Here is a 25,705-nt window from a genome sequence, read left to right as displayed (position 1 = left end):
TAAAGCTCTGAGAAAACCAATCTCCTTCACTTACATCTGATATTTAAACAAGTGGCTTCTTCTCAGACTAATTTGTCTTGTGTCTTAACAGTCTCCATCCACACAATTAGCCTTGTACATCTGCCTGAGTTGTAGACGCTCCACAGGGGATCATAATCTGTAGCCTTATGGAGAGGCTGGTGGGGGGAGCGGAGAGAAGATTCCTGGCTCTGCTGTTTGCATGTGGTACAGCCAGTGTGATCAGAGCGCTAACAGAGCAGGCTGTGTAATTACATGTCTCTAGTAAGTGTGTTAGCTCCACAGGGAGCTGAGTCCTTTTGGAGAGGAGAAATAGATTTTATTTTTTTGGGTAACGTGAAAAGGGTCAGTGCATAACCCAGTTCTCATTCGAATATGGTAAAGGTAATTGTTGCTCTCAGGTGAATGCCTGGCACGTCCTGATTCTGCTCCTCTCGTTCATTGCTCATGTCTGTATTATGCAGACGTCTGCTTTCCAAAGAGAGGAGCAGGTTTTTATGAGAAGAGAGAAGAAAACTGACCATTTTGGAAGCGGTATGTTGTGATATTTATTAGCATTGTTTCTGCATCAGTACTGCAGGGAGGAAGGAGCAAAGAGTCTGGGACATTGCTGCTGTATCCACAATAAAGATAATGACAATTAAATCAATTAATCCTATTCAGTATGGTGGGTGTGTGGGGGAAGGGGAGGGTTGTATCCTGTATTCTAACCTCTCACGTAGGTGTTTGATATGAGTCTTGTGTTCCTGCAGCTTACTGTAGCTATGTATATCTAATCTTTAAATATCCTGCAGTTTCCGATATCTCATTCCTCCAGTAGTCTCTCCATTCCATTTCTCTCCTCCCTCTAGTGTAAAATTTGGCCTAGCTACAGCTTTTTCCTGGATTGAGGAGGGGCTGGTTTTTTGTTTGTTTTTTTTTCCTCCTCCACCTCTAGGAAAATGCTATCTGACCCTGATTCTGGATTTCTATTTTTGTAGTTTGCTGTAGGTGCTGCTGGATGCTTTGCTGTGATACAGAGCCGAAGGCTGACCAAATCCGAGGGAGGATTTGTATGTAGGAAGAGAAGGTTATGGCTGTTCAGCGTGCTCCAGAATCTGCTCTTAGCTTGTTGATGGTAAGTGCTTGCTGAAATGTGGAGCTTATTGAGAGGCTAGTGGGGACAGTGCATGGATCCCGAACAGAAAATCATTTGAGAGATCATGTTGACTAAATGTTTTTCTTTAACAGATCCTGGAGAACTTTGAAAATGAGTTCATTTGGAGCATATGTAGAAACGTTCCTCTAATGGTGGTTTTAAGCATATTCACCAGTAATAATGTTCATATTTTGAAATGCCTTTAATATACAGGTATATTTGCATCCTGGTTTATCCCAACCTGTAGAGACTTCCACATAGTTCATCATATGAGAATCTAAAATCTCTCTTTTCTTCCTTCTGCCTTCTCTCATTTCATCCTTGCTAATTGCAAGACAGCTAAATGCCAAGGACTCTTTCCCCCCATCAGTCCACGTACATATGTCGTTAACAATGAATGGATGCTTAGAGATGATACTGTTATCATCATTTGGTAAACCAGTGAATAGTCACTTGACTAGCTAATGAGTATACTGGACGTGATATTGACTGTGACCTGTAGAGAGAAATGGCTAGTGTTTATATGAGACATTAAGTACATGTTGCGCTGCTGACCTACTTTTCAAAGTTCTGCAGATTTATAATATTTCAGAGAGGATTATTTAGCATAAAACGTGGAGGCTGAGTCCAGGAAAATAATGATATCTTGCTGCAATTAAAATAAACCTTTGATGGCATCAGAGATGGACATTAAGCTTTATTTTTATTTCAATCTCTCTCTCTCTCTTTTTAAATAATTTGTGTTGTCATTTTCTATGCTGCAGCATAAGAAGGAATTTTAGTGTAAGATCTCTGCTGGATTTGTTTGTGTCCAAATGTGTGTCTAACATTTCCACTGGAGGCTTTTTATAAGCAAAGAGCAAGTGCAATATATATATTGATCTTTGCTTTCTGACTGAGAAAGGGAATGGTCTCCTGGAACATAGCATTTGCAGACATGATGAGTTTTTCAAGGGGACGCTGTAGGATTATAGGTCTGTAGTGTCTTAAGTTGTTAACAAAGGTCAAGCTGGAAAGGGCAAATTTTATGTCTGTTGCTTGAAACTCTAAATACGCTATTAAATATGCTGATGGTTTGTTTTTATATTTGTTGGAGAGTAATGTGCTATACAGGCTGCCCTTTCTTTCTCCCATCCCTTCCAGGCTTTTTAAATGGTCTCTTCCTTTTCCCTGCCTCTGACCTTTCACAGGTATATGAAAAGCTCCCCAGTTTCTAAAGCAGTCAGTGCAACTAGGAGGAGGAGGAATTATTTATTTTGTCTTACTTCTGTCTTAATTCTCACCCTCTATTTTTATGCTTCCAATTTACCCCCCACCTTGTTTTATTTCTTTTAGCCAGTTCTGTATGTTGGGTGAAATTCTGTCACTGTGCAACGCTGCCTGAAAAATGTGCCCTCAAAAATCTGAGTTTCTATGGCTCTGTGCACAGCAAGGCATGCCCACATGTGTATGTATCCTGTATTCTAACTTGCAGTACTGTTTTCAGCAGTTTACTGTGTATCTAATCTCTAAATATCCTGCAGTTTCTGTTATCTCAATTCTCATACAACCATATGTAACATATCAGCAAAGTTTGTGTTGTAGATCCCCTTAGGCTACTTCACTAGTGCATAACTGCCCAATACTGCTACCACCTACTGGAGCTACTCCTTTAGCTCAAGTGATAGGGTTGTGTACCATGGATCTGAAAATCCTGGTTTCTAACCCTTCTGGCAATCTGTTTAGAGGGTTGATGCATCATTGCTGGGGCAGGGAAATATGCATTGAAACTCAGTAACAAATGTCCCAACCTTTTAGGTTTAAATGTGTCTCTGGGGCTTCTGTGCAAAGGGATGTTGTTCTGGCGTCTCTCTGGTTTTGAACGGGATGAAGATTTGTAGCTAAAATAATCCCACTGCCCCTTTGCCTCTGCTGTTTTTGTTTTGTTTTTTGTTTTCTGCTGTATGATGAGATGTAGCCACCAATCAGAATCCCCACCCCCGGCCTCTATTTAAAATGCATGCTTGAGCAGCCTGCCCTTGGGTCAGTAACAAATACCTACATCATTCATCCTGCTGTAATGGAACCTTTTCTCCAAATTCCCCTACACTACAGGGATTAAAGGATTAAACCCTTCACCTTCAGGAAATAGCTTTTCCTGCTGTGGTGGGCTATCCACATCAAGGGAACCTTTTTCTAAACATTTTCAGTACCACACTTTTCCATCAGTAATGTGTGCCTCAAGGGTTCCATCATCCGTTTTTTCAGGACACAATGGCAATGGTGTTGGGGATGGGTTACTTTTCTGTACATGCTATAAGACTATTCCTACTTAGCCTTTACATGGTTCTTCCACCTGGAGATCTCCAGGCATTTACATGGAGTGGTGATGTTATCCCTATTTTGCAGATAGGGAAATCAAGGCAGTTAATGGGCATGCCCAAGCTCATACATAGAGTAAGACAGTGGCAGATATGGGAATGTAGATGACCCAAACACTGGACCATACTGTTTTCCCAAATGCCACTGACAATTGTAATGGCAAATTATCATTTGTGGGAGTGTCCACGACATACTAGGCACTTCCCATATGTACCAGCTGAGTATGCCCCAAGGAGCTCACAGATTAAGGAAAGACAAGCAGGCAGGCCTGGTCTGCACATGGTTTATTATCTAATGGTGTGATCTAGTTAAATCAGTGCAAACCCCTGTGTGTGGACAGTCTTATTTCAGTTTATTATTATTTTTATTTACTTATTTGTATTGCACTAGTGCCTGGCAGCCCCAGTGATAGACCCAGGACTCCCATTGCGCTAGGGCCTGTACAAACACAGAGCAAAAAGACAGCACTTTCCCCACAGGGACTGTCTTTTTGTCTGCTCTGACATCAAAAATAATCATGTCCACACAGGCTAGAACTAGCTTAAATAAATTGGTTTAAAAACAGATTCAAGTTCAACTGGTGCAACTTTCCCCTGTAAACAGAAGTCAGGGAATAGGCCAAATGACGGGGCTTTTTTACATAAATCCAAATTGGGTTTTTCCTGCTATAGAGATATTACATTTAATACAAATGGGAATGAACTGAAAAGTTTAAATATGAATCCCTATTTTTTGGCAGTGATCCTTCATATTAGAAATGACTTGAGTCTGGGCAGTGCCTTGCCTTGCAGAATTAATGTTACCAAGCTCTAACATACTGCACAGATTGCAACAGACAAGCAGTGTCACTTCAGCTGGAACTGAGGAAGTAGCCTGCTACAGAGCATAAGCAATTTTATATGTAGGATCACCTGATCACTAGCATCAAGGTTGCATCAGCTGCTGTGCTTCAGGAGGAGTGAGCATAATAAGAGTGTAATAGCAAGTGTATCCTCATCCCAGACAAGCCATTGCATTTTCTATGGTAGGATTTTTAGCACTGATACAATAACAGTACACACTTTATGTTCATCTGATCAATCTGCTGCAATGTTTTAAAGCTGCGGACATGTATTGATCATGGGGGCATTTAATGGCATGGTAAGTTATGTTACCTGGTTTCTGTTGAGAGGGCATCACAGCATTTAATACAATTAGTTCTCAGGGATGTGACCTTTTAGAGTACCATAGGTTAAAACGCCTTTTAATATGCACTAATTGAGTGCAGAGTTTGAGACTGGGAAGGCATCAACCACAGCTGTTCTCAGCAGTTAAGCCTAAATGCTGCTGCACAAAATGATCTCCTCCTGTCATGTCACTCACTGGTTCCAGTGAAGCCATTGGCTCTGCTTTCCCTGTACCTCACGGTGAAGCTTCTCTTTCTCCTCAGCAAGGGCATGGTGGGCTCTACTTCCGTTCATGTCTGAACTTTCATCTCCTGCTTCCCCTTGCATTGTCTTCACTGCCTCCGATCTAGCTAATGTAGCATCCCTATCTGCCTGGATACCTCTTTTAGCGCCAATCTCCTTACAGGTTTTGATGGACAGGCTTGGTTCTTCTGGATCCCACCTCCAGCTCAACACAGTGTAACTTCTTTATTTTCTTCCCATATGAAATTAGTTAGCATCATTAACAATATGAAATAAAAATAACACTGACAACACCTATCTATAATATCCAGTTATAAGCAGAGGATGCTGAGGCTAAAGGTGGGATTCAGGATACCCGGGTTCCACACCTGTGTCTTGCTTTGTGAATTTCCTACTTAGGATAGGATATTTCAAAGAAGCTAAATGCAGTTAGGGGCCTGAATTGCACTAAATCAATGGATGCTCAGTTCCAACCCCCTTAGGTTCCACTGAAAATCACAGAGCCTGTTTCTCTGTGCCTCAACTTCCCCCTTTTTAAAAAGGGAATCATAATACTTCCCTCTCAGAAGTTAGACTTAACTCTTCAGAGTCTCTCAAACACGTCAGAATGTTTGGCCCTGATCTTACTTCTGTTGGAGATCAAAGGCTCAAAGCTCAAGGCCAGGCCCTCATGCTGAAAGGCCCTTCTGTAGGAGTAGTAGTGCTTATTATTGTTACCAAACGTATAAAATACAATGCCTGCTTTTGCTGGCTTTAGGGGTATTGGTCTCGATAACAGCTTTGACTCTCCAGAATATAGGGTACGGACGGACAGCTAAATTTTCAGCCACCATCTGGGTAGTTAGCAGCCTACCCAGCTTCCGTGTGCAATGCAAGTTTTGAGCATGCAGATGCTGGAATACACAGAGCCCAAATGCAGAAGGAAATGTGTTCTATGCTATTCAAGCTGTGCCAGTTACCTCTATGGCAAGAGAGCTTGGTTTGGAGGATCATATTAATGCCTTTGGGAGAAGCAGTGTTACAAAAGAAGGGTGAGCTCATTCACTATCTAACAGTAAATGTCGCTTCTCAGGTTGAAATTGTCTCACTGTTTACTACCCTCGCTCAGGATATATAACAAGCATGTGACATTTTAACCTTGTGGCTTTGACCTCTACCTACTAATTAAGTGACCTCGGCCCCTGGGATGTAGATCTTAGCTGCTTCATTCCTTTCCAGCAAGTGAAAAGCACGCAGCTGTTTCTACACAAGGCTTCATGGAGAAGCACCTGCAGCCGTCATTTGACTTCAGGGGGTATTCAGCACTTGTTGGAGGACCACACTGTCCCATCAGTTTGTAAGCAGAACACTCCATTGCTTAGAAATGGGTAGTGCAAGATTGCCTAGAATCAGGCCAGCAGCTGTCCTTTCATCCTCTCTGGCTACTATTTCAAATTCAAATCTGAAAGGATGAAATGAAGTCACCAGACCAGGCGATCACATAGTCCTTATTATAATCCTAGCACCTAAGAGTTCCAGTCATGCAACAAGACCCCTCTTCTTGCATGTACTTTTGCTAAATAGACTAATTTGTGTTTTTACCACAAGCCTTGAGCACGAGCTGATGTGTAGCTGCACAGTTCCAAGATCACCCAAGGGAAGGGATTGATGCTTCAGAGGAACACAATCCTTAATAGGAGAAAAGAACTACCCTCCCTACAGGCCAGCTCTGCTGGTTGTCGTGTTGGAGGATGGGGGTGGAGGAGCCAAATATCTGCTCACGGAGGTGGTGGGAGTGGCCAATGCGCAGCATTTTTATATAACACTTTGATCTAATTTTGGTTGTTGGGTTTAGTGTGTGGGTGCTAGGTGATGTTGGTGGCCTGTGATAAACAGGAGGCCTGACTAGATGATCTGGTAGTCCCTTCCAGCCTTAAACTCTGTAATGCTAGCTCCTACTTACTCCTCCAGACCTGGACCCTGGCCCTCATTTATTTTTGTGTAATTCTGAAACATCACCACAATGATACTGAAGCTCCATTCTCACTGTAAATTGGTGAGAGAAAGAGGCCAGGATGTTAATATTACAAATACAGAAGCCACTTAATTCAACTTAGTCAGGCTGGGTCCTTGGACTGCTATTAGCCTCTTTGTGATGGGATCTGTTATGTGATACCTGTGCTCTTTTAGCTGGAGAATGATGAAATTATTACTGTTGTAATTCTGTTACAGCACATGTGATTGATTTCCTTTTCTTTCTTTTTTGCACACGTGGTTTTTAAAGTGTGAATGAGCAGATGGCAATGTTTCCATGTCTGACTTTTCCCCTTTATTACCACGCTCAAATCCAGGCACAAAACAGAATTTTAATTTGATGTTGTGTACTAAGGTTTTTCATTTCAGGAACATTTTAACCACTCATTCAGAATGACTGGGAAGATTTTTTTAAATAATTATTTATTTCTTTGTCCAAGACATAGTCATCGATTATTGTGTGAGATTATAGAATTTGGATGTTTCTGGGAGTGAGTTAGTGGGCGTTTGAGTAGGCTTTCAATATGATTAATGTGAGGTTCTGTACAATTAAGAGACAAGTGGTCAATTAGCATCATGGATGGATCACTTGGTGTATTGACAATGAAAGTTCTCCGAGTATATTTTTTAAACAAAAATTGATTTGTTCATTTGACAGTGTTGATTTATCCCCAAGCCAAAATTAATAATAGATTATTCTGTAATTATATTGTTTCATCCAAAATATTTTAGTTTCACATGTGTAACTGTCTAGTCTTTACTTACTGTAGTTATTCAATTTCCTGAACTCTGGCTATGCAAGTCTTAGGCCTTGTCTACACTAAAGGGAAAAGTCAATTTAAGCTACACAATTTGAGTTACATAAATAGCGTAACTCAAATCGACGTAGCTTAGCTCTACTTACCGTGAGGTCCACGCTACATGATGTCAACGGGAGACACTCTCCCATCAACTCTTACTCTTTTCAGTCAGGTGGAGTACAGGAGTTGACAGGAGAGCGGCAGGTTGATTTAGCGGGTCTTCACTAGATCACTAAATCAACTGCCGATGCATCGATCACCAAAGCGTTGATTCTCCGGTAAGTGTAGACAAGCTTTTATTTCCATAGCCCTGGTCTACACTGGGGAGAGGATTGATCTAAGTTATGCAACATCAGCTACATGAATAACATAGCTGAAGTTGATGTACTTAGATCGACTTACCATGGTGTCTTCACCGCAGTGAGTTGACTGCTGCTGCTCCCTCGTTGAGTCTGCTTGTGCCTCTTGCGGCGTTGGAGTATAGGAGTCGACGGAAGAGTGCTCGGGGGTCAATTTATTGTGTCTAGACTAAATTGATCCCCGCTGGATCAACCGCTACCCACTGATCTGGCGGGTAGTGAAGACATCCCCATAGTCACTCTACACTTATTTCTCAATACAATGAAAAGCTTTTATTCCACATGGCTAATGATATCAACCAGTCACAGTATAGGGAGTTGCAAGATTTCTGTATGGTTACTTCTCAATAAATACCGTGAATGTGCAAGTCTCTGTAGTCTGGCAACTATATTTCAGACACTTATATTGACTTTAGGGTAAATAAAAATGTGGTTTGTTTTTTTTGAAAAAATAAACAGATTTTTAAAATTTAAATCAGATTATTTTGATTTTATGATGTAAATGACAGTGTTTTTCTTTTTAAATCTAAAACCAATTAATTTATTACAAAATATATTAAGGCCTAAACTTATTCTAATCTCTTAAAACACTTATATAAAAAATAACAATGCTGAATCCACGAGTCTCCATCAAAATCTTTGAGTTAAAGGCTGCTTTTCTATATAAAGAAAAAGTTAAGGGAGAAATATCTAACTTTTGATGTCAAGCTTTATAAATGTGGCACGAAAGATCATGTATTGTATTAAGGACTTGTTTTGTTGAATAAAAATACATTTTATATTCTGTTTTGTGTGTTTAATTAAATTCCAGTTACCATCCTAATGATCCTAAAGCAGCTTGACATAAATTGTGAGCAGAACATTAATTATCTAGTAAATGAGCAATATACCATTCACCATTTTCTAACTTACTAAATGTACAATTAATTAATTAGAATCTGAAAATATTAAGCTATATACTGGATTAAATACATGTATATAATTACAGTTGCATCCTCCAGGGTAGAAAAAAAGATGTACTAAATCTGATATAAAAGGCTCTGCTTGGTTGTAAATCAAGATGTTGTAATAGTTATAGCAACCAATGGGAAAATAGTTGAAGTACAAATGGACAAGTTGATTACAATCGATGAATTAAATTGAGTCTGTTCATGGGGTGATTTAAATCACATTGATTTAAATCAATCCACCTGTCCTGTATTTTAAAGAAGTTAACCAGCAACAAAAATGGCTGCCTTGGCTTCAAAGAAGCTTCAAAGAATAAGATGACAAAATAATACCAAAAAAGAAAGAAAGAAAAGTTTAAACTTATTTCTCTTTTTAAAAGATTTTTTTTTTTTTACTATCCCATAGCATGTTAACAGACTGACTAAGCTGTATACTGTATATTTCCCAGAAGAAAAGTTTTGCAGGTTGAAATCTCTTGCTCCAACAAGATTGTGATGACCCTTGAAACAGACAAATGTGAATAAACAGATCTCAGTATATGGCACAGAATATGCTTTAAAGGGTCATTAAGAAGCATAGAATCAAAGTTATTTGGGGTTTTTTTAGAAAGAAAAATGAACTTAAAAACCAGTCCATAATTTGTGCTTTCAGAATAGATAAAATAAGGTGCTCATACCATTCCTTGTCACTTGGAACGGAGCAGATGCTTCCTACACTACTTGCGGTGTCAGCATGGCCTTTTGGGGCAAACCAACAGTTAAGTAGTAGCATGCACTTGTCCTGAGCAATATGGATAGGGTGACCAGACAGAAAATATGAAAAATCAGGACGGGGTGAGGGGTTATAGGCACCTATATTAAAAAAAAAAAAAAAAAAAAAAAGACCCAAAAATCGAGACTGTCCCTATAAAATCGGGACATCTGGACACTCTAAATATGTATGGGCATCTCGTGCTCCAAGAGGCTCAGATATGAATGCACCCAACTAATGTTCCTTAAATATTACTGAAAGATGATTGCAGTGTAAGGTATTAAGGTAGGACATTCAGCAATGAAGCCCAAGAAGCTGATGAGGTTATGAGAAACAGCAATTGGGCTACAGTTCAAAGAAATAAAAGGCAGTGGTGAAAGGATTGTAGATCACTTCCAGTGCCAGTTCCAGTCCCTGGTCTTAATCTTTAAGGCCCTAGAAGAGCTGGGGACAAAGCTTCCTTGAATGATGCCAACAACCAACCAGAGAAGATAAGATTGAGCCCAAGCTTTATTCTTTTCAGAGTGTGTTACAAAACCCACCTGTTTTCAAAAGCCTTCCTTTGATAACTGAAGACAAAGGGTACGTCCACACTACCCGCCGGATCGGCGGATAGCGATCCATCTATCAGAGATCGATTTATCGCATCTCATCTAGAAGCGATAAATTGATCCCTGCCACACTCCCCGTTGACTCTGGAACTCCACCAGGGCAAGAGGCAGAAGCGGAGTCGATGGAGGAGCTGTGGTTGTTGATCTCGCGTCGTGAGGACGGGAGGTAAGTCGAAATAAGATACGTCAACTTCAGCTATGCTATTCTTGTAGCTGAAGTTGCGTATCTTCCATCGACCTCCTCCCACCAGTGTAGACCAGCCCAAAGAATTGCAATTTCCAAGACAGTACAAAGTGGCCAAATGCAGGAAAGGCAAAGAACAAAATCCATTAAGGACAACTGTACAATTCCTAATTACCTTATCTAGTGCTCAGCTAGATCTACCAAAACTAAACTACTCTTTCTCTCTGCCAGTGAAGGATTGTTCCCTGCAATGAGTTCTCCCTTGCTCCCCTCCCAACACATCCAACCAGTTTCAAACCTTTAAATATCTAAAAAGTAACTCCTTTATGGGATGCTCCAGTAATACAGACATCAAATCCATTTTGAGCATATTCGCCATTTGTGAGCAGCCTGTGATCCTAAGACTTGAAGAGTCTCCAGTTTAGTTACCAGTAACTTGGGTAAAGTTAATGCAGAAATGTTGTATAACGTATGTTCAGACTAATATGTGTTTGATTTTTGCAACTAATGTATTAAAGTAAAGCCAGAGACAGAGTTTTGCAACAAACATGGTTGAAATATTTTTCATTCTGAATAATAACATAATTGAACCTTAATGGTCAAAGGACAATATATTTCCAGGTAATTAATTACTGGCCATGATAGTTGATAACCTAAAATTATATCGTGGGCCATTAACCCTTGGTCATTAGTAGCCAGGGACATGCCTAGTCAAGGTCATTATTACTACTATACCACAGGCTACTATAATAGGAAAGCATGAAAATTAGCTGTATTAAAACCTTTTTCCCCCACTCTCTTCCCTCTTTAGCGATACAGGGCAAATTGTGCTCTCAATTACTCTGGATTTATAATGACTTTAATGGATTTACTCAGCATTTATACAGATATCAATCTGAGCAGAACTTGGCCTGTTGTTTTTGGGTTGTGGACACTTATCCACTAAGAATTGGAATGAGATGATACACAAAGAACATTTGCCTCGATCTACAATGGGCAGTGGCATCAGATGAATAACAAAATTATTTAATTTAAATTTTTAAAACAACTACCACAAGGCGTGCTCTTGTTAGCTGTTTCAGCAGTAGGCCGAGGAATGAGTGGCCCCTGGACACTGAACTGTTGTCTCATGCCTGTTTCATTAGCAATAAACACGGCATTCGGCAGACGGTTTTGTAGGAAACAAGTTGTGTGTGTGTGTGTGTGTGTGTGTAGGAAACAAGGGGTGTGTGTGTGTGTGTGAGAGAGAGAGAGAGAGAGAGTGTGTAGCCTGGCCTCAGCTTGAATTCCTGAGACTTTGGTGTCACAATAAACAGGATTCCTCATAAAACCTGACCTTTTCTCCAGTTCCAACTATCATCCTACAATCACTAAACATTTTCCCTCCGGCTAAGAGCTCAGGCACATTAATGCTTTGGGGGAGCGTATCCTACTGTTTCTCATGCTCCACCTGTTGTGAGGATAAAACAGTACCCAGGGTTGTCCAGCTGGTTCTCACCAAACCTAAACTCACTAAAAGAAAGATGATGAATAATATCTTGAAAAGAAACCTGAGAGTCACTGTAATTACTAAGAATTATTTTTTTAAAAAATGGAAAATAATTACAATAAGAACTATCGAGTAAGGATAACTTGTATTACAGTAACATCTTTCTTTAAAGAATGGTGATAGTCATGTTCACTGGTGGCCAAGGTTTTACATATTTATTGAATTAAACACAGAACAATAATGATGATGTATCTTGTTTGGTTGTGTTCATCGAGTATCTGAAAGTGTGCTAGCAACTCCCATAGAATAAGATGGCTTCCTGCTCAAAAGAGTGTAGCCCCATGGAAGTTAGGCACCTAAATACCTTTAAAAACCTAGCCCTGAGCTCTTCAGGGCAGAGAGTTGTCTTATTCTAAGGCTGTGCTCTTGCAATGGGACTGCACAGGGGCACTAGTGGATTACAGTGATTCCGAAACAGCCAAAATAGGGACCACGACGGGGAAAGCAACAGAGTACACAAGCAGTGATTGCGCTGAAGTCTGATGCACAACTTATTAGTGCTAAGATTTTTTCCCCCTCTGAAGTTATTTTTTTGGAGTCAGGTGCTGATTAAAAAAGGCAGCGTAATCAAACCGCATAAGTTGATTTCATGCTGAATGGAGCCAATATCACTTCCTGCATCTGCATCAAAGCATACCTTGCAAACACTTGTATGCTCACTGATTCAGTGAAGGTAAAGGTCTCTCATGTTATTTCTCATTTTCTTTGTATATCCAGTAGCTGATGCGTTCTGTTTGCTTTCCCATGCCTTGTGATAGGACATGCATGTAATTTCATTAATCGCCTCTGTTTTGGAAGGCCTGTGCTTCTTATAGCATGAACACATTTTTAATAGCTCTGTCGTCAGCCTAGATGGATCTACATTCAGCTTTTTCCTGGGAAATAGTTCTTGGTTAGAATAAGAGGCTTCTTGCCTTTGGATGCAGTATTTAAATTCCATTAGGGACCACTCATTATTTAGCTTGTCGTGAATCAAAGCTGTAGGGAAGATCAGCAAAAGAGCGTTAATTAGGGATGGCCCAAAACCAAGTCCCAGATCCTGACATCTCTGAACATGGGGGAAGTTTGGGTTTGGATCCACTTCCAAACACTCCAGCTTTGGGTTGCCACTCATTACAGCATTGTTAACAGTGGTCCTGTGGTTAAGTTTGAAGAAGCCACTTTCAAACACAAGTTGCAGTTTTGAACTTTCTACACCTGTGTGTGTGCGCACGTGTGCACATATACACTTGGCACATGACATTTTTCATGTCTAGCCTCAGATTTGTCAAAAATGATGTCTGTGTAGTTAAGCACTGCCAAAGTGCACACCCAAAGTGTGCACACGGGACACTTTTCAGACCTAGTTTGGACATGTGCAGAAGTGTGCATGGGTCATACTGACTGACTGAAAACAAGGCAGTTGTTATATAATGGAATTGAAGAATACAATCGAGTCCTTGCTGTGTTTTAATTATTGACTTATTGATGGGTAATAATAATTTTATTGCCAAAGTCCATTTATGTAAAATACATACTTTCTGTCTTATTTAATGATCAACCTCTTACTAAGAGGGCAATCAGGTGGATATTTTGCTCAAATGGTGCTCAAATTCTATTATTTGTGAGTAGAATGTATATGTGCAGAATTTTGAGAATTTAGTTATTAGCAACAGTGAGGGAGTCATCTTACCACCATTGGCTCCATTCCTGCCGCCTTTAATCAAGCCGAGCAGTATTTACTTACACAAGTAGTCCCATATCAATTGACTACTCTTTGATTGAGGGTTGCAGTGCTGGATCTGTTGATTTCAGTGGAATTTTTGCCATATACTTCAATGGGAACATTCTTGGATCCTAATTAACTTGGGTATAAATTCTGGTTTTGGTTGCATGAGTGTAGATTCAGAGTAACTTCATTTTCACCAGTAATGTTCATTCTGATTTACACTAGTGTAATCAAAAGCAAACATTGGCTCTTGTCTTAGTGCCTAATATAGTTTTCAGAAACCACAACACACAAAACTCAGTCCAACCTTTCTTCACATTGTAGTACTATGGTTTCAATCAGTAAAAATTTCTTATGTGGATGAAGGTAACAGGACTGTGGGCATGTGGGTTGTTTGATTTTGGCGTTATTATTGGCTTACTGGTGGAATATTCCTGTTCAAAAAAGGGTGACTTCTTAGTAGTGATGCATCATCAAATATGTACCTTGCATTGATATTTCTAGGTGCTAAAGCCACCATTTCAATGAAGCTGGGGTGGTGAAAATTGTCCATAACATTTTAGATATATAATTAAAGTACCATCTGCCTCTGAAATGCAGCAGATGTATAATTGATATTCGCTGCTGATTTGCCACTTGATTTTTGCAGACATTAAATGCTATAATAGTTTATACAGTGGGATTCTAAATACCCATGTGAGAATTCTCCTCTTCACTTGTTCCCTACCAGAAGTGTAACTATCTTTCCTAGCACTCAGAAGGTAGAAGTATTAAAAGATGATTTGCAATAAACCAAGCCAAAATGTTACAGTACAAGGATATAAATAGATAAGAAGCTGTATGACATTTTATCAATTACAAAGAGAGCTGTTCAGTCCTGTAAAATCACAGTTTTAGTCAGAAATGCTCGTTAGAAAAATTAATGTTACTCCCAGAAATAAACACATTTTCTGCACTAATTAGGACCCATGCCTTATAACTGGGATTATAAAGAGGGAGAGGTATTTGCTTTTATGTGGAAATGTAAATCTCCCATTTGAAAATATGAACATTCCAGCAGCAGAAATGTTTAGGTTTGGGGAAATCAGAAGACCAACTGTAAAGTGAAAGACAAACTTTCTTTACTGGAAGAACTGCGCAGATGATGATCAGATTGAAACCCATAGCAGGTCCCTAACAAACAGTGAGTTTACCCACAGAAAGTCCAAACACTGTAGAAGAACAGTGGTATGTGTCTGTCTTTCGTCACTGTTTAATCATCATGTTTTCTACAAGGGAGTCCTTCCAGGAAAGACAGTGGTTCTGAATTTTCTCCCATCAAAATCAAAGGGAAATTTGTCATTGGTATCAACGGAAGTAGGCTGAGGCTCAATATTTTCAATTTGTGGCCACTTCTTCTGATACCAGTGTCCTATTCTGGCAGCCGGTTTACACCTTGGCTGAGTGGTAGTGCATGTACAGGGCCCTGCAGATTGGCTTGTCAGTGGACAAGAAATCAGTGATGGAGAATCTGGGTATGTTCTAAGTGTAACTTGCCTTATTTACGCACAATCCCAGTCCTGGAAAAGAGGTGCTCAAAGGGCAAGCAGGCAACCCCTTTTTCCCAGGAATCTCAGCCCAGCACCACTGCCAGGTCCGAAAGCACAACTCTGCCTCAAGAATTGACTGTAATCAGAGACCAAGACAGTAAGCAAACTCTCCTGCAGGTCACATGATTCCCGTTCCAAAGACGACTGCATCTACATAGAACCTCATATAACCCTAAACTAACAACACACGTCTTCCCAAGGCTGAACTTGAAAGACTATGTAACAGCAACACCGGGTGACACCTGTTTTAACAATATCTAAAACACAGCACTGTCTGGTGGCTACAGCAGAGGACAGGGTCTATCACTAGCTCTGTGTAAGTTTCTCCAAGCATTGTTTTTTGCCTCACATTGATGGTTGTCCACCATTCTTCTCTTGTCAACACTTCTGCTTTCATTCATCTCTCTCCACACAAACTCCTGCCTAATTGCACACATTGTGTCCTCCCATGCTGCTGTCCTGTACACTTAACTCCCCCCTAACATTCATTTAATTCATGAAGGCTTTCAATGACCACTCAGCATGGAGAACCGAGATTCACCTTTGCATGCCCCTGTCTATCTCTTGCACATACTACTATACACGTGGATGCAAATCAGGATGTGCCCCAACCCCAGAGTTCTCTTGTCTACTTTTCATTACTTCCTCCTTCTCACCTACCTGGACTGTGGCTAAGTCTACACTTACAGTGGCATGTATAGTACATATGCTGCATTCTCGCCTAACATTGATATAAATAGTAGAGTAGAGGGTGTGGCACTGCCTAGGCAAGTAGAGTAAAGAGACACCAGAACCTACACAGTTCTCTACAAGCCCAAGTCCATCTTTCCCATGTCCACCTTTCTATTTTTAGCCCTGTAGTGTCCTGCTGCCTCCCCATTGCTGGAGCTTTTCCCCATCACAGCAAAAGACTGGCAGTGGGGAGAGGCTCTGGCAGCTCTCCAGCCAAAAGCTGCCAGAGCCTTTCCCTATTGCCTCCCCAACTAAAGCCTTTCACTGCCACATGTAGCCACACACCGCTGAGGGGATGCAGCCTGTGGCATGTAGCTACATATGCCCTACACGCTCCCACCAGAATAGACGAGGCCTCTCTCTCTCCTCATTATAGAGATTGGCCTGAACCAAAATTCTTGATCTGAACAGCTCTGAACATTGTGACCTGACCCTGAATCACATTCTGGTTTGTCACCCTGGGGTAACTCTACAGTAACTTCACTGACTTCAATAGATTTACTGCAGAACTGCAGTGGTGTAAATGAGATCCCAATTTAATCCCTTATTAATAATGGGCTAAATCAAAAGCCCAGACCGATCTGAGTGAAGACACCCAAACTGCTGCAGTTGCTATTGTTACTCGAACTAGCTTGTGTATGTCTAAATATGCCGCAATCACACATCCTGTTTTCAGTGTAGACACACCCTTTGTAATAAATATTTTTCAGACCAAAGTGATTTTTTTTTTAAGTTAACACTATCTATATCATTTCTCTTTGGAGGGTTCTACTTGGTTTTATAACATTTTTACAGTGCTTTGACATCTTTGGATGAAAGACAACCTACACATGTACAATATTCCGTATTTTTGTATTACTGTAGCCCTAGTCATGGACAAGGACCCCATTGTGCTAAGTGTTGTACAAACAGAGAACAGCAAAAACAGCACCTTCACAAAAGAACATGCAATCAAAGACAAGAAAAGGGACAACAGATGGATACTGACAGATGGGGGAATACAAGGAACCAGTGAGACAACATTGGTCATCAGAACAGGCTGTGGTCCCAGCACACCAGCTGCCTAGCCTTTGTCAAGTGGTTTGTAGGCTTTGTGGCAAAGGAGAGTTCTAATCTTCTTGGGCCTGTAGCGAGCTTTTGCTTCCCTTTTTAGGGTAAGGAATCATTCTGAAGTCAGTGTACACCAGCTCAGAATCTAGCCCATGAACTAACATGCTGCAAGCTCCAGGCTGTGGTGTTTTAGCAGCAGGGCTGAGCCAGAAGCATGTTGGGAGTGGAAGGCAGGAGTGGATGAGGAGAGTGGGAGACTGTTGGGTAGGGAGAGAAATGCAGAGGGGATGGAGACTTGAAATGGGTATGGAAAGAGGATATGGGGAGGGAGTACACACCAGCACAGACACGGGGGCGGCATGGAGCTGGGATCCCAGGTCTTGGAAGTGGGGGTGCTTTGGAGGAGGAAGGAGTAGACTGAGCAATACAGATGCTGTCTGCCTGTAGGGAAAACCAGCTAGCTGAATATCACAATTGTCTCTCTGACACTTTCCTTGCTCCTAAATTGGCTGTTAACATAACTTCACTGCGCTCAGCTTTTGAATGCTACCCTGTGGATTGTGTGCAGCATTCGCTTTTTCCATTGGTGTCGATGGACGCATTAGACCATGTAGCTCTTCAATAATAAACAAATCTCAGCCTTTGAAAATAGCAAGAGGTTTTAAAAAAATAAATAAATAAACTGAATAAATAATGCAGCACTCAGGAAGCGAATGACTTTTTGTGATCATTAGCCATCAGTCTTTCTAATAACATGCTAGTTCGTTAGATTGTGAGCTCTTCAGGACAGGGGCTGGTCCTCTCTTCGTACTGGAGCCAGTACTATGGGGGCCTGATCATGACTGAGGCCTGCAGGTGCGGCCAAGTTATTGACCAATATTAATTAATTATATTCTCCTGGAGTGTTATTTTTTTCCAAAATGTTAAGAGCAAGACATGCACTTTATAGTCCCAGCATACACACACAGAAAGAGTTAGAAACAAACCAAACATAACACTGCTTTATTTCTTGGAATCCAGAAATCTAGCACATCCCGCTGCTTCTTTCTTGGTCCACTGTGCCAGCAGCCCCACAGCCATGGGCCCGCTGGGCGCCGCCACTGGGAGCCTGCTGCAGTTCCTGACGCTGGTGAGGCAACTCAAGAGAGTACCACGAACAGGCTGGGTGTACAGGAATGTAGAGAAACCAGAGAGTATATAGGATCACATGTACAGGATGACAGTCATGGCTTTGGTTACTGAAGATAAACAACTTAATAAAGACAGCTGGGTACAACTAGCCCTGGTTCATGATATAGCTGAATGCACTGTTGGAGATATAGCACCTGCAGATAACATCTTCAAAGAAGAGACACAGCAGCGAGAGGAGGCAGCTATGACACATATGACCCAACTGCTATCGAAGACCTGAGAAAAGAAATCTATGAACTCTGGGAAGAATATGATCAGTCTACAGCAGAAGCCAGATTTGTAAAAGAGCTGGATCAGCGTGAGATGATACTCCAAGCGTCTGCGTATGAAGAGTTGGAAAAAATGCCTGGAAGATGACAGTACTTTTATGATTCAACTTCAGGAAAATTTAACACTCAGAAGTAGTTCAACTTGTGTCTTCCATTAATGTAGAAAGAAATACAAAAATAGCTGCTACAGCAAGCGAGCCACGCTCTTGAGGCATTTTAACACTTCCGTAGCTAAAATAAAATATTTATTTAAAAACACAAAAAGCAGCCAATTGCAGAGGAAGAGAGAGCAGACTGCCCCCTACAGCAGAGAGGCACATCTCAACTCACTCCACTCCAGAGTGATGCTCAAGACCTAAGGCTAGTCGACACTACAAAGGTAGGAGAGCTTAACAACATCGCTTAGGGCTGTGAAAAATGTCATGCCCCGTGTGATGTAATTAAGCCAACCTAAGCTCCAGCATAGACACCACTAGGTTGAGGGAAGAATTCTTCCGTGACCTAGGTACCACCTCCGAGAGATGCAGATTTCCTGCCGCGACAGAAAAACCCTTTCCATTGCCGTAGTGTTTACAATACAACACTGCAGCAGTAGCTGCAGCTGTGTTGCTGTAGCAATTCTAGTGAAGATATGTCCTTAGATTGCACACTTCTCTGCTTCCCCAACTAGCATGCAAACGGGATTAGGAATGCCCTTCTAATTTACAGTGATAGCTGGTAATTTTAACACAGTTTCCAATTTACCATATGCTTCTTAATCCAGGTTATTCTTATTTCAGTTTAAGGAAAACAACAAAGAAAGAAGGAACAAATATAAAGTCTCACTGGAGAGAATGGTTTACTCTGCAGTGCTGTGCCTATGAAATGAAACTGGCATTAGAAAAGGTTCAGAGAAGGGCAACTAAAATGATTAGCGATTTAGAATGGGTCCTATATGAGGAGAGATTAAAGAGGCTAGGACTTTTCAGCTTGGAAAAGAGGAGACTAAGGCAGGATATGATAGAGGTATATAAAATCATGAGTGGTGTGGAGAAAGTGAATAAGGAAAAATTATTTACTTGTTCCTATAATATAAGAACTAGGGGCCACCAAATGAAATTAATGGGCAGCAGGTTTAAAACAAATAAAAGGAAGTTCTTCTTCACACAGCACACAGTCAACCTGTGGAACTCCTTGCCTGAAGGGGTTGTGAAGGCTAGGACTATAACAGCGTTTAAAAGAAAACTAGATAAATTCATGGAGTTTAAGTCCATTAATGGGTATTAGCCAGGATTGGTAAGGAATGGTGTCCCTAGGCACTGTTTGTCAGAGGGTGGAGATGGATGGCCGGAGAGAGATCACTTGATCATTACCTGTTAGGTTCACTCCCTCTGGGGCACCTGGCATTGGCCACTGTCAACAGACAGGATACTGGGCTAGATGGACCTTTGGTCTGACCCAGTATGGCCATTCTTATGCTAAACAAGAAATAGCAGCTTCCCTACAGCTGCACTTGCAGCAAGCAGGAGATGCCTCAATATTTTAAAGGTGCAGTACACAGGTGGTTATACATAGAGTTATGCAGATAGCTAGTTTTTTGGGTCTTTGGCTGTTTTGATAAGCAAAACAAAAAAATTGTCTTGGGTAAGACCAAAAATGAAAGTTTTCACAAATGCCAGCCAAGTGAACTTAAAAAAAAAATTCATTTCGAGCTGAATGACATATTCTGATTTCATGCATTTTTCATTGTTTTTTTATTTTAAAAAAATACAATTAAAGGAAAATTTGCAACCAGAAAGTTATTTCAAACCAAAAAAATTGAAACCTTTTAGTTTCAAAAAATTCCAAATGAAATGTTGATTATTAAATTTATATTGTTTTCAAGTCGAATAATTCAGCCAAGTAGCATGAATAGCAGTTCAGTGTCGGTGAATCTGCAGTTTTCACCGAACAACATTTCACCCAGTTCTAGTTATACACTCATCACATTTAGGGAACAGCCATCAAGTAGCTTCTTTTATCTATTTTCAGGCCATATTAGTCCTCTTTTTCGCTTCTCTATTTGCAGTGCTGTTTGCTTTATTTTGTACATTAATGAATGACAACTTGTGATCCCCATTTGATCTCCAAGAAGATGTGGCTGGAAAAATCCTAATGGTTCAGAACCCTTTTTCCCCTTTTTCCCTTGACAGCAGATCAGACAGACCTCTCTGTTGTAAAATGTGTTTTTTCCTCTCCTCTTCACTTCCCTCCATCTCTCATTCTACTTGAGCTTTGCTAGTTTTAATTCTAGTTCTGCCAGTCTAAATAGGAATAAAATTCCCCCTAGGAAAAGCTTTCAAAGCTTCACATAAAGCGTATGAATTTTTATTGTGTAGATCCATATATGGCGGTTATGAGCTGCAGTATTTATGGAGGCACCAGAGTACAAGAAATCACAGAGTGCACTCCAGAATGGAATACCTGGCATGCAAGGCAACCTTGATTAGAAAATGTGTTATGTTATTGCTATCATTAAAATATACAAAGGGGTCTTATTGGCATGCAAGCTTGATATGGGTGTGGACTTCAACGTTTCTGTATTCTATATCGCTGTTCTGCAGAGTCTGTCATACAAGAGAAGTTAGCAAGATGAAAAAGACATGTTAGATTATGAAGTCCACACCCATATCAAGGTGGATTTGTTCTCTATGATAACTTTTATAGTCTAGTCTATCATCTAGTACTAAATGAACTGAGAGTTGGGGCTCCCATTACTTTCTCTGGGAGATATTCCACTTCCACAGCCTGATGTTGTGTTTCCCAATGTGTGGGATGTGCCTCCCCCTGGAAAGGAAGAAGGACTTACAGAGGTGTGGAAGATAGGGAACATGAATAGATCTCTTCATTGTTCTCCAGGGTCTCATCTTTCTCTTGTTCTTTAAGTATGTCTCTAGCTGCAATAGTTATGGCAAAAACCTTCAAAATGTGACCAAAGTTTAGCCAATACACTAATATCTGCCTGAATTTGCAGAGAGCCTGAGACAATAGATCTATGGTATGGACTGCCTCGTTCATTTCAATGAGATGCCAGTGATGATATTTTAAATGTCAACGTTTTGTTAACTACGTCACAGCTCATCCAAGCATGTAAGAAAGGAGAAGTATCACATGATGAAGTATCGCAGGAGGTTGGACTGGATGACCTCCTGAGGTGCCTACCTACACTGATATTCTATGATTCTGAGACTCCATATAGGTTTGAGAGTGGTAGCTGTGTTAGGCTGAAGCAGCAAAAAAATGAGAAGTACTTGTGACACCTTTGTGTATATAGCTCTTCCAGGAAGGAGGGAAAGCTCACTGTTTTGAGAATTGGCCTGGTAAACCCAGGGTTGTGAGCTCAGTCCTTGAGGGGGCCATTTGGGGCAAAAATCTGCCTGGGATTGTTCCTTCTTTGAGCAGGGGGTTGGACTGGATGATCTCCTGAGATTCCTTCTAACCCTGATATTCTATAATTCCATAAAACTGTATAATCTGAGTAGGCTTTTAACAATACATGATGAGGCTGCAGTGGTGGAGGACTGGATTGATATCATTTTCTTAAGCAGAAGCTCAACTTTCAAACATTTGGGTAACTCTGGCCTAATAATGCTCATGGTCAGAAAGCTTTCCTTAACATTCAGCCTGTATCTTCTCAATTTTATCCTATTACTCCTAGTTAGACCCCTATATAGTACCACACTATTATAATCCTTTATTTGTATTACTATAGTGCCTAAGAGCCTTACTCATGGACTAGGCATGGTACAAACACAGAACAAAAAACTTAAATGCCTCTCGATCCTTGAGTGCAAATCTTGTCCATCATCAACATCTGAATTTGGAGGTACTTAGTTCACTCTTCTTTCGTTGGTTTGTGAAGCATTCCTGATTCCCTTCATCAAAGATTTTCCTCTCGAGAAATTTTTACTAACGTTTTAGCTGCAATGTGAGTGCACCTCTTTTAAAGCTACAGACACGAAGGGAATGTGACTTATGAATCCAGTTAGCTGTAGTGGCTACATGAAAATATCAGTTAATCAAATCAAGGGTTTGCTGCGATGCATCCTGCATTAAAAGGGTTTCTATATGTTTCATACCGTCCCAGAGGTTTTTATGTATCTCTGGTATGTGGCTGTATTGGGGATTCATAAAAGTTGAGTTAGCTTCTCTTTTGTCGTGGGTGGCTGGAGGAATATGTGTGTGGCTGAGTTCAGTTAAAATTCATCTGGCTTACAGTAGAAACAGTGGGGAAACTTTAGTGACTGTTGGGAAAATAGTAAAGCCAATTAATAAACTGTCTCTGAATCATACGCCCTATGTGATGAAGGCACATGTAATTTTTAGCAGATGGTGCAGGGTTATAGCACATCTTTGGGGTAGAATGGACTCAGAGGATGTTGGCAGATCTATAGCTTGTCCCTGGTGTGGATGTGGGAAGATTTGATTTGTGGGACTGATGTGGACAGGACCTAACCAGTTGATGGATTGCTGCTTTTCTGCTTGTAGAAATTTCTCACATGGCAATGCGATGTTGGGCATTGTGTGTGTGTGTCTATTTCTAGCGCAGTGTGATCAAGGAGTTAGGCCAGATCTACACTGTAGAAACTTTTGCTGGTCTAGTAATGTCCATTAGGGGCGTGATTTCTATTTTACATCATTTCTCTACTGGCAAAAGCCCTAGTGTAACTGCAGTCAGACTGGCATAAAAGTGCTTTTGCTGATATAGTTTATTTTGCTCAGGTAATTGGTATAAGCTTTACCAGAAAAAGCATTTTTCTGCTGGCATAAGCCCAGGGCCGGCTCCAGGAGTTTTGCCACTGAAGCAAATAAATAAAGCCAGCGTGCCGCCCCTTGAAAAGAGCTGCCCCAAGCACATGCTTGGAATGCTGCTGCCTAGAGCTGTCCCTGCATAAGCCATGTCTCCATTAGGAGGGTTTGCCGGTATAGCTATACTGGCAAACCCTTTCTAGTGTAGACTAGGCCTTAGGGTCTAGAAAAACCAGCAAGCAGTCAGCTTTACTTTGCATTCTCATTTAGGCGCCAATTCAGCAAGGTACTTAGGCACATGTCTAATAAGTTTGAAGAACTATTCATGTGCTTAAAGTTAGGCATGTGGTTGTTACCTTGCTGAATCCCTTAAACCTCTCAATCAAATGGTTAAGGCAGAACTAAGCCAATGTCTTAAAGCAGCCTTCCAATAGATCAAGGGTCGGCAGCCTTTCAGAAGTGGTGCACCGAGTCTTCATTTATTCACTCTAATTTAAGGTTTCACATTCCAGTCATACATTTTAACAGTTTTAGAAGGTCTCTTTCTGTAAGACTATAATATATAACTAAACTATTGTTGTATATAAAGTAAATAAGGTTTTTAAAATGTTTACGAAGCTTCATTTAAAATTAAATTAAAATGCAGAGCCCCCCAGACTGATGGCCAGGACTCGGGCAGCATGAATGTCACTGAAAATCAGCTCGCGTGCTGTCTTCGGTTGCCAGAGGTTGCCTCCCCTGCAATAGATAAAGCCCACACCACTTGAAAGTAGTACCAGTATAATTATGTCACTTCAGGGTGTTATTTTTTTTGCCAATATAGGTATCAGTACAAACCCCAGTGCAGACATGGTTATACCAGTATAAATGTGCCATGTACCTTTGTAGATTTTTCCCCTTATAGTGGGAATAGCTATTCCAGTATAAAGCATCTTTTAACTGATATAAATGCATCTGCACCTGGGGAGCTGTGTCACTTAACTATACTAGTATAGTTAAGGCGACAAGGAGGGGGAGGTAATATCTTTCATTGGACAAACTTCTCTTGGTGAAAGACACAAGCTTTTGAGGTCCACAGAGCTCTTCCTCAGGTCAGTATAGTTAAAAGCTACTTTTTAGTGTTGACAAGGCCTAAGATATTAACTACATGTTCCTGTATAGACATTTCAGAGCCAGTGAATTAGGGAGGTGGCTACTCTGATAGCTAGATACGAACTTGGATTTAAGAATCAGCCTCATGTGTATTAAATAACGGGTGTGATTGCTCAATATCCTTGGCACATGCATTTTTGCACCTAACCAGTAAGGGGTCTGTGACCCAGTAATGCAATGTAGCCCCAGTATTTTAAGATGACTTGCAGAAACAAATCCTGTGAAAGGATTTAGGATACCCTGACCTTCCTATCCCTTAACAAAAGGTGTCAGCAAGTTAACGTGAGGCAGAATGCATTTACTCCTGTAAAAAAAATAAATAAAAAATTACCTCTTTATTAGTTTTTCTGAGATGGGCTAACGGGTTCAGTTTCACTGTATTGCCTCTTTGAATCCCACTGAATCAGGGGCAGAAGATTACTATACACACGAGAGGAGCATGGTTATCATTACAGAGTCAGGGGTCAGCGAGCTATGGATTGCAATATTCGGCAGAGTTATTGCATTTACTTTGAAACCACAATCATGTCCTGATTATTCTATCTGCCTCCAGCCATGTGAGAGGAGAAGGATGACTATTCTGCTTTTGTTTATCTGGTGTTTTTCATTATTCCACCCTAGGCCATCTATGCTTCCCACCTACTAGGTTCTGTCTGACTGTGTTGTTGATTGTTTTTAATCAAATGATTCCAGATTTTTTCCTCACTTGTCAGTTTCCTGCATGTCACTCTCTTGATTATTGCACTACATTGACATGAAGGGAATAATCATGTGGCTCGTGAAATTTAGAGCTGAAAGAGAAGAGGGGAAACCCACCTAGGTGAGTAAGCTGGTTTTGTTTGATTTGGTGCCTGAAGTTCTCAAAGATTGTGTTTACATAGCATTATTTTTCTCAACATTTTCCACTGTTGCTACCATCACCGTAGTCTGCCTGTTGTAGCAACAATGACTCTGCTAATAGAGAAGAGGGGTTTTCTAGTGGTTAAGGTGCTAACCTTAGATTTCGGACACCTGTATTTAAGTCCTTGCTCTGCCACAGACTTTCTGTGTAATTTTGGGCAAGTCGCTTAGCCTCTCTTTGCCAGATTTCCCTCTCTGTAAAATGGA

At 40.7% G+C, this 25,705-nt stretch overlaps 1 protein-coding gene and 1 pseudogene across 2 annotated transcripts in view; both read left to right on the top strand.

Annotated features, from left to right (window-relative positions):
* The first annotated feature begins 266 nt into the window (after positions 1-266).
* The window catches only part of FRMD4A (FERM domain containing 4A), a 553,835-nt gene continuing 528,396 nt past the window's right edge, over positions 267-25,705 (top strand). For both annotated transcript variants that reach the window (XM_075064299.1, XM_075064306.1), the window contains exons 1-2: positions 267-552; positions 999-1,135. In XM_075064299.1, the coding sequence (XP_074920400.1) occupies positions 1,091-1,135 (45 nt within the window). In that variant the 5' untranslated portion in view covers positions 267-552; positions 999-1,090. The remainder of the gene's footprint in view (positions 553-998; positions 1,136-25,705) is intronic.
* LOC116836400 (5'-deoxynucleotidase HDDC2 pseudogene) lies at positions 18,298-18,889 on the top strand (annotated as a pseudogene).

The sequence above is a fragment of the Chelonoidis abingdonii genome, chromosome 1 (genome assembly GCF_003597395.2).
Source record: "Chelonoidis abingdonii isolate Lonesome George chromosome 1, CheloAbing_2.0, whole genome shotgun sequence".
Classification (NCBI taxonomy): Eukaryota; Metazoa; Chordata; order Testudines; family Testudinidae; genus Chelonoidis; species Chelonoidis abingdonii.
Note: the sequence above shows the minus strand (reverse complement) of the source record. Positions and strands in the feature narration are given on the sequence as shown.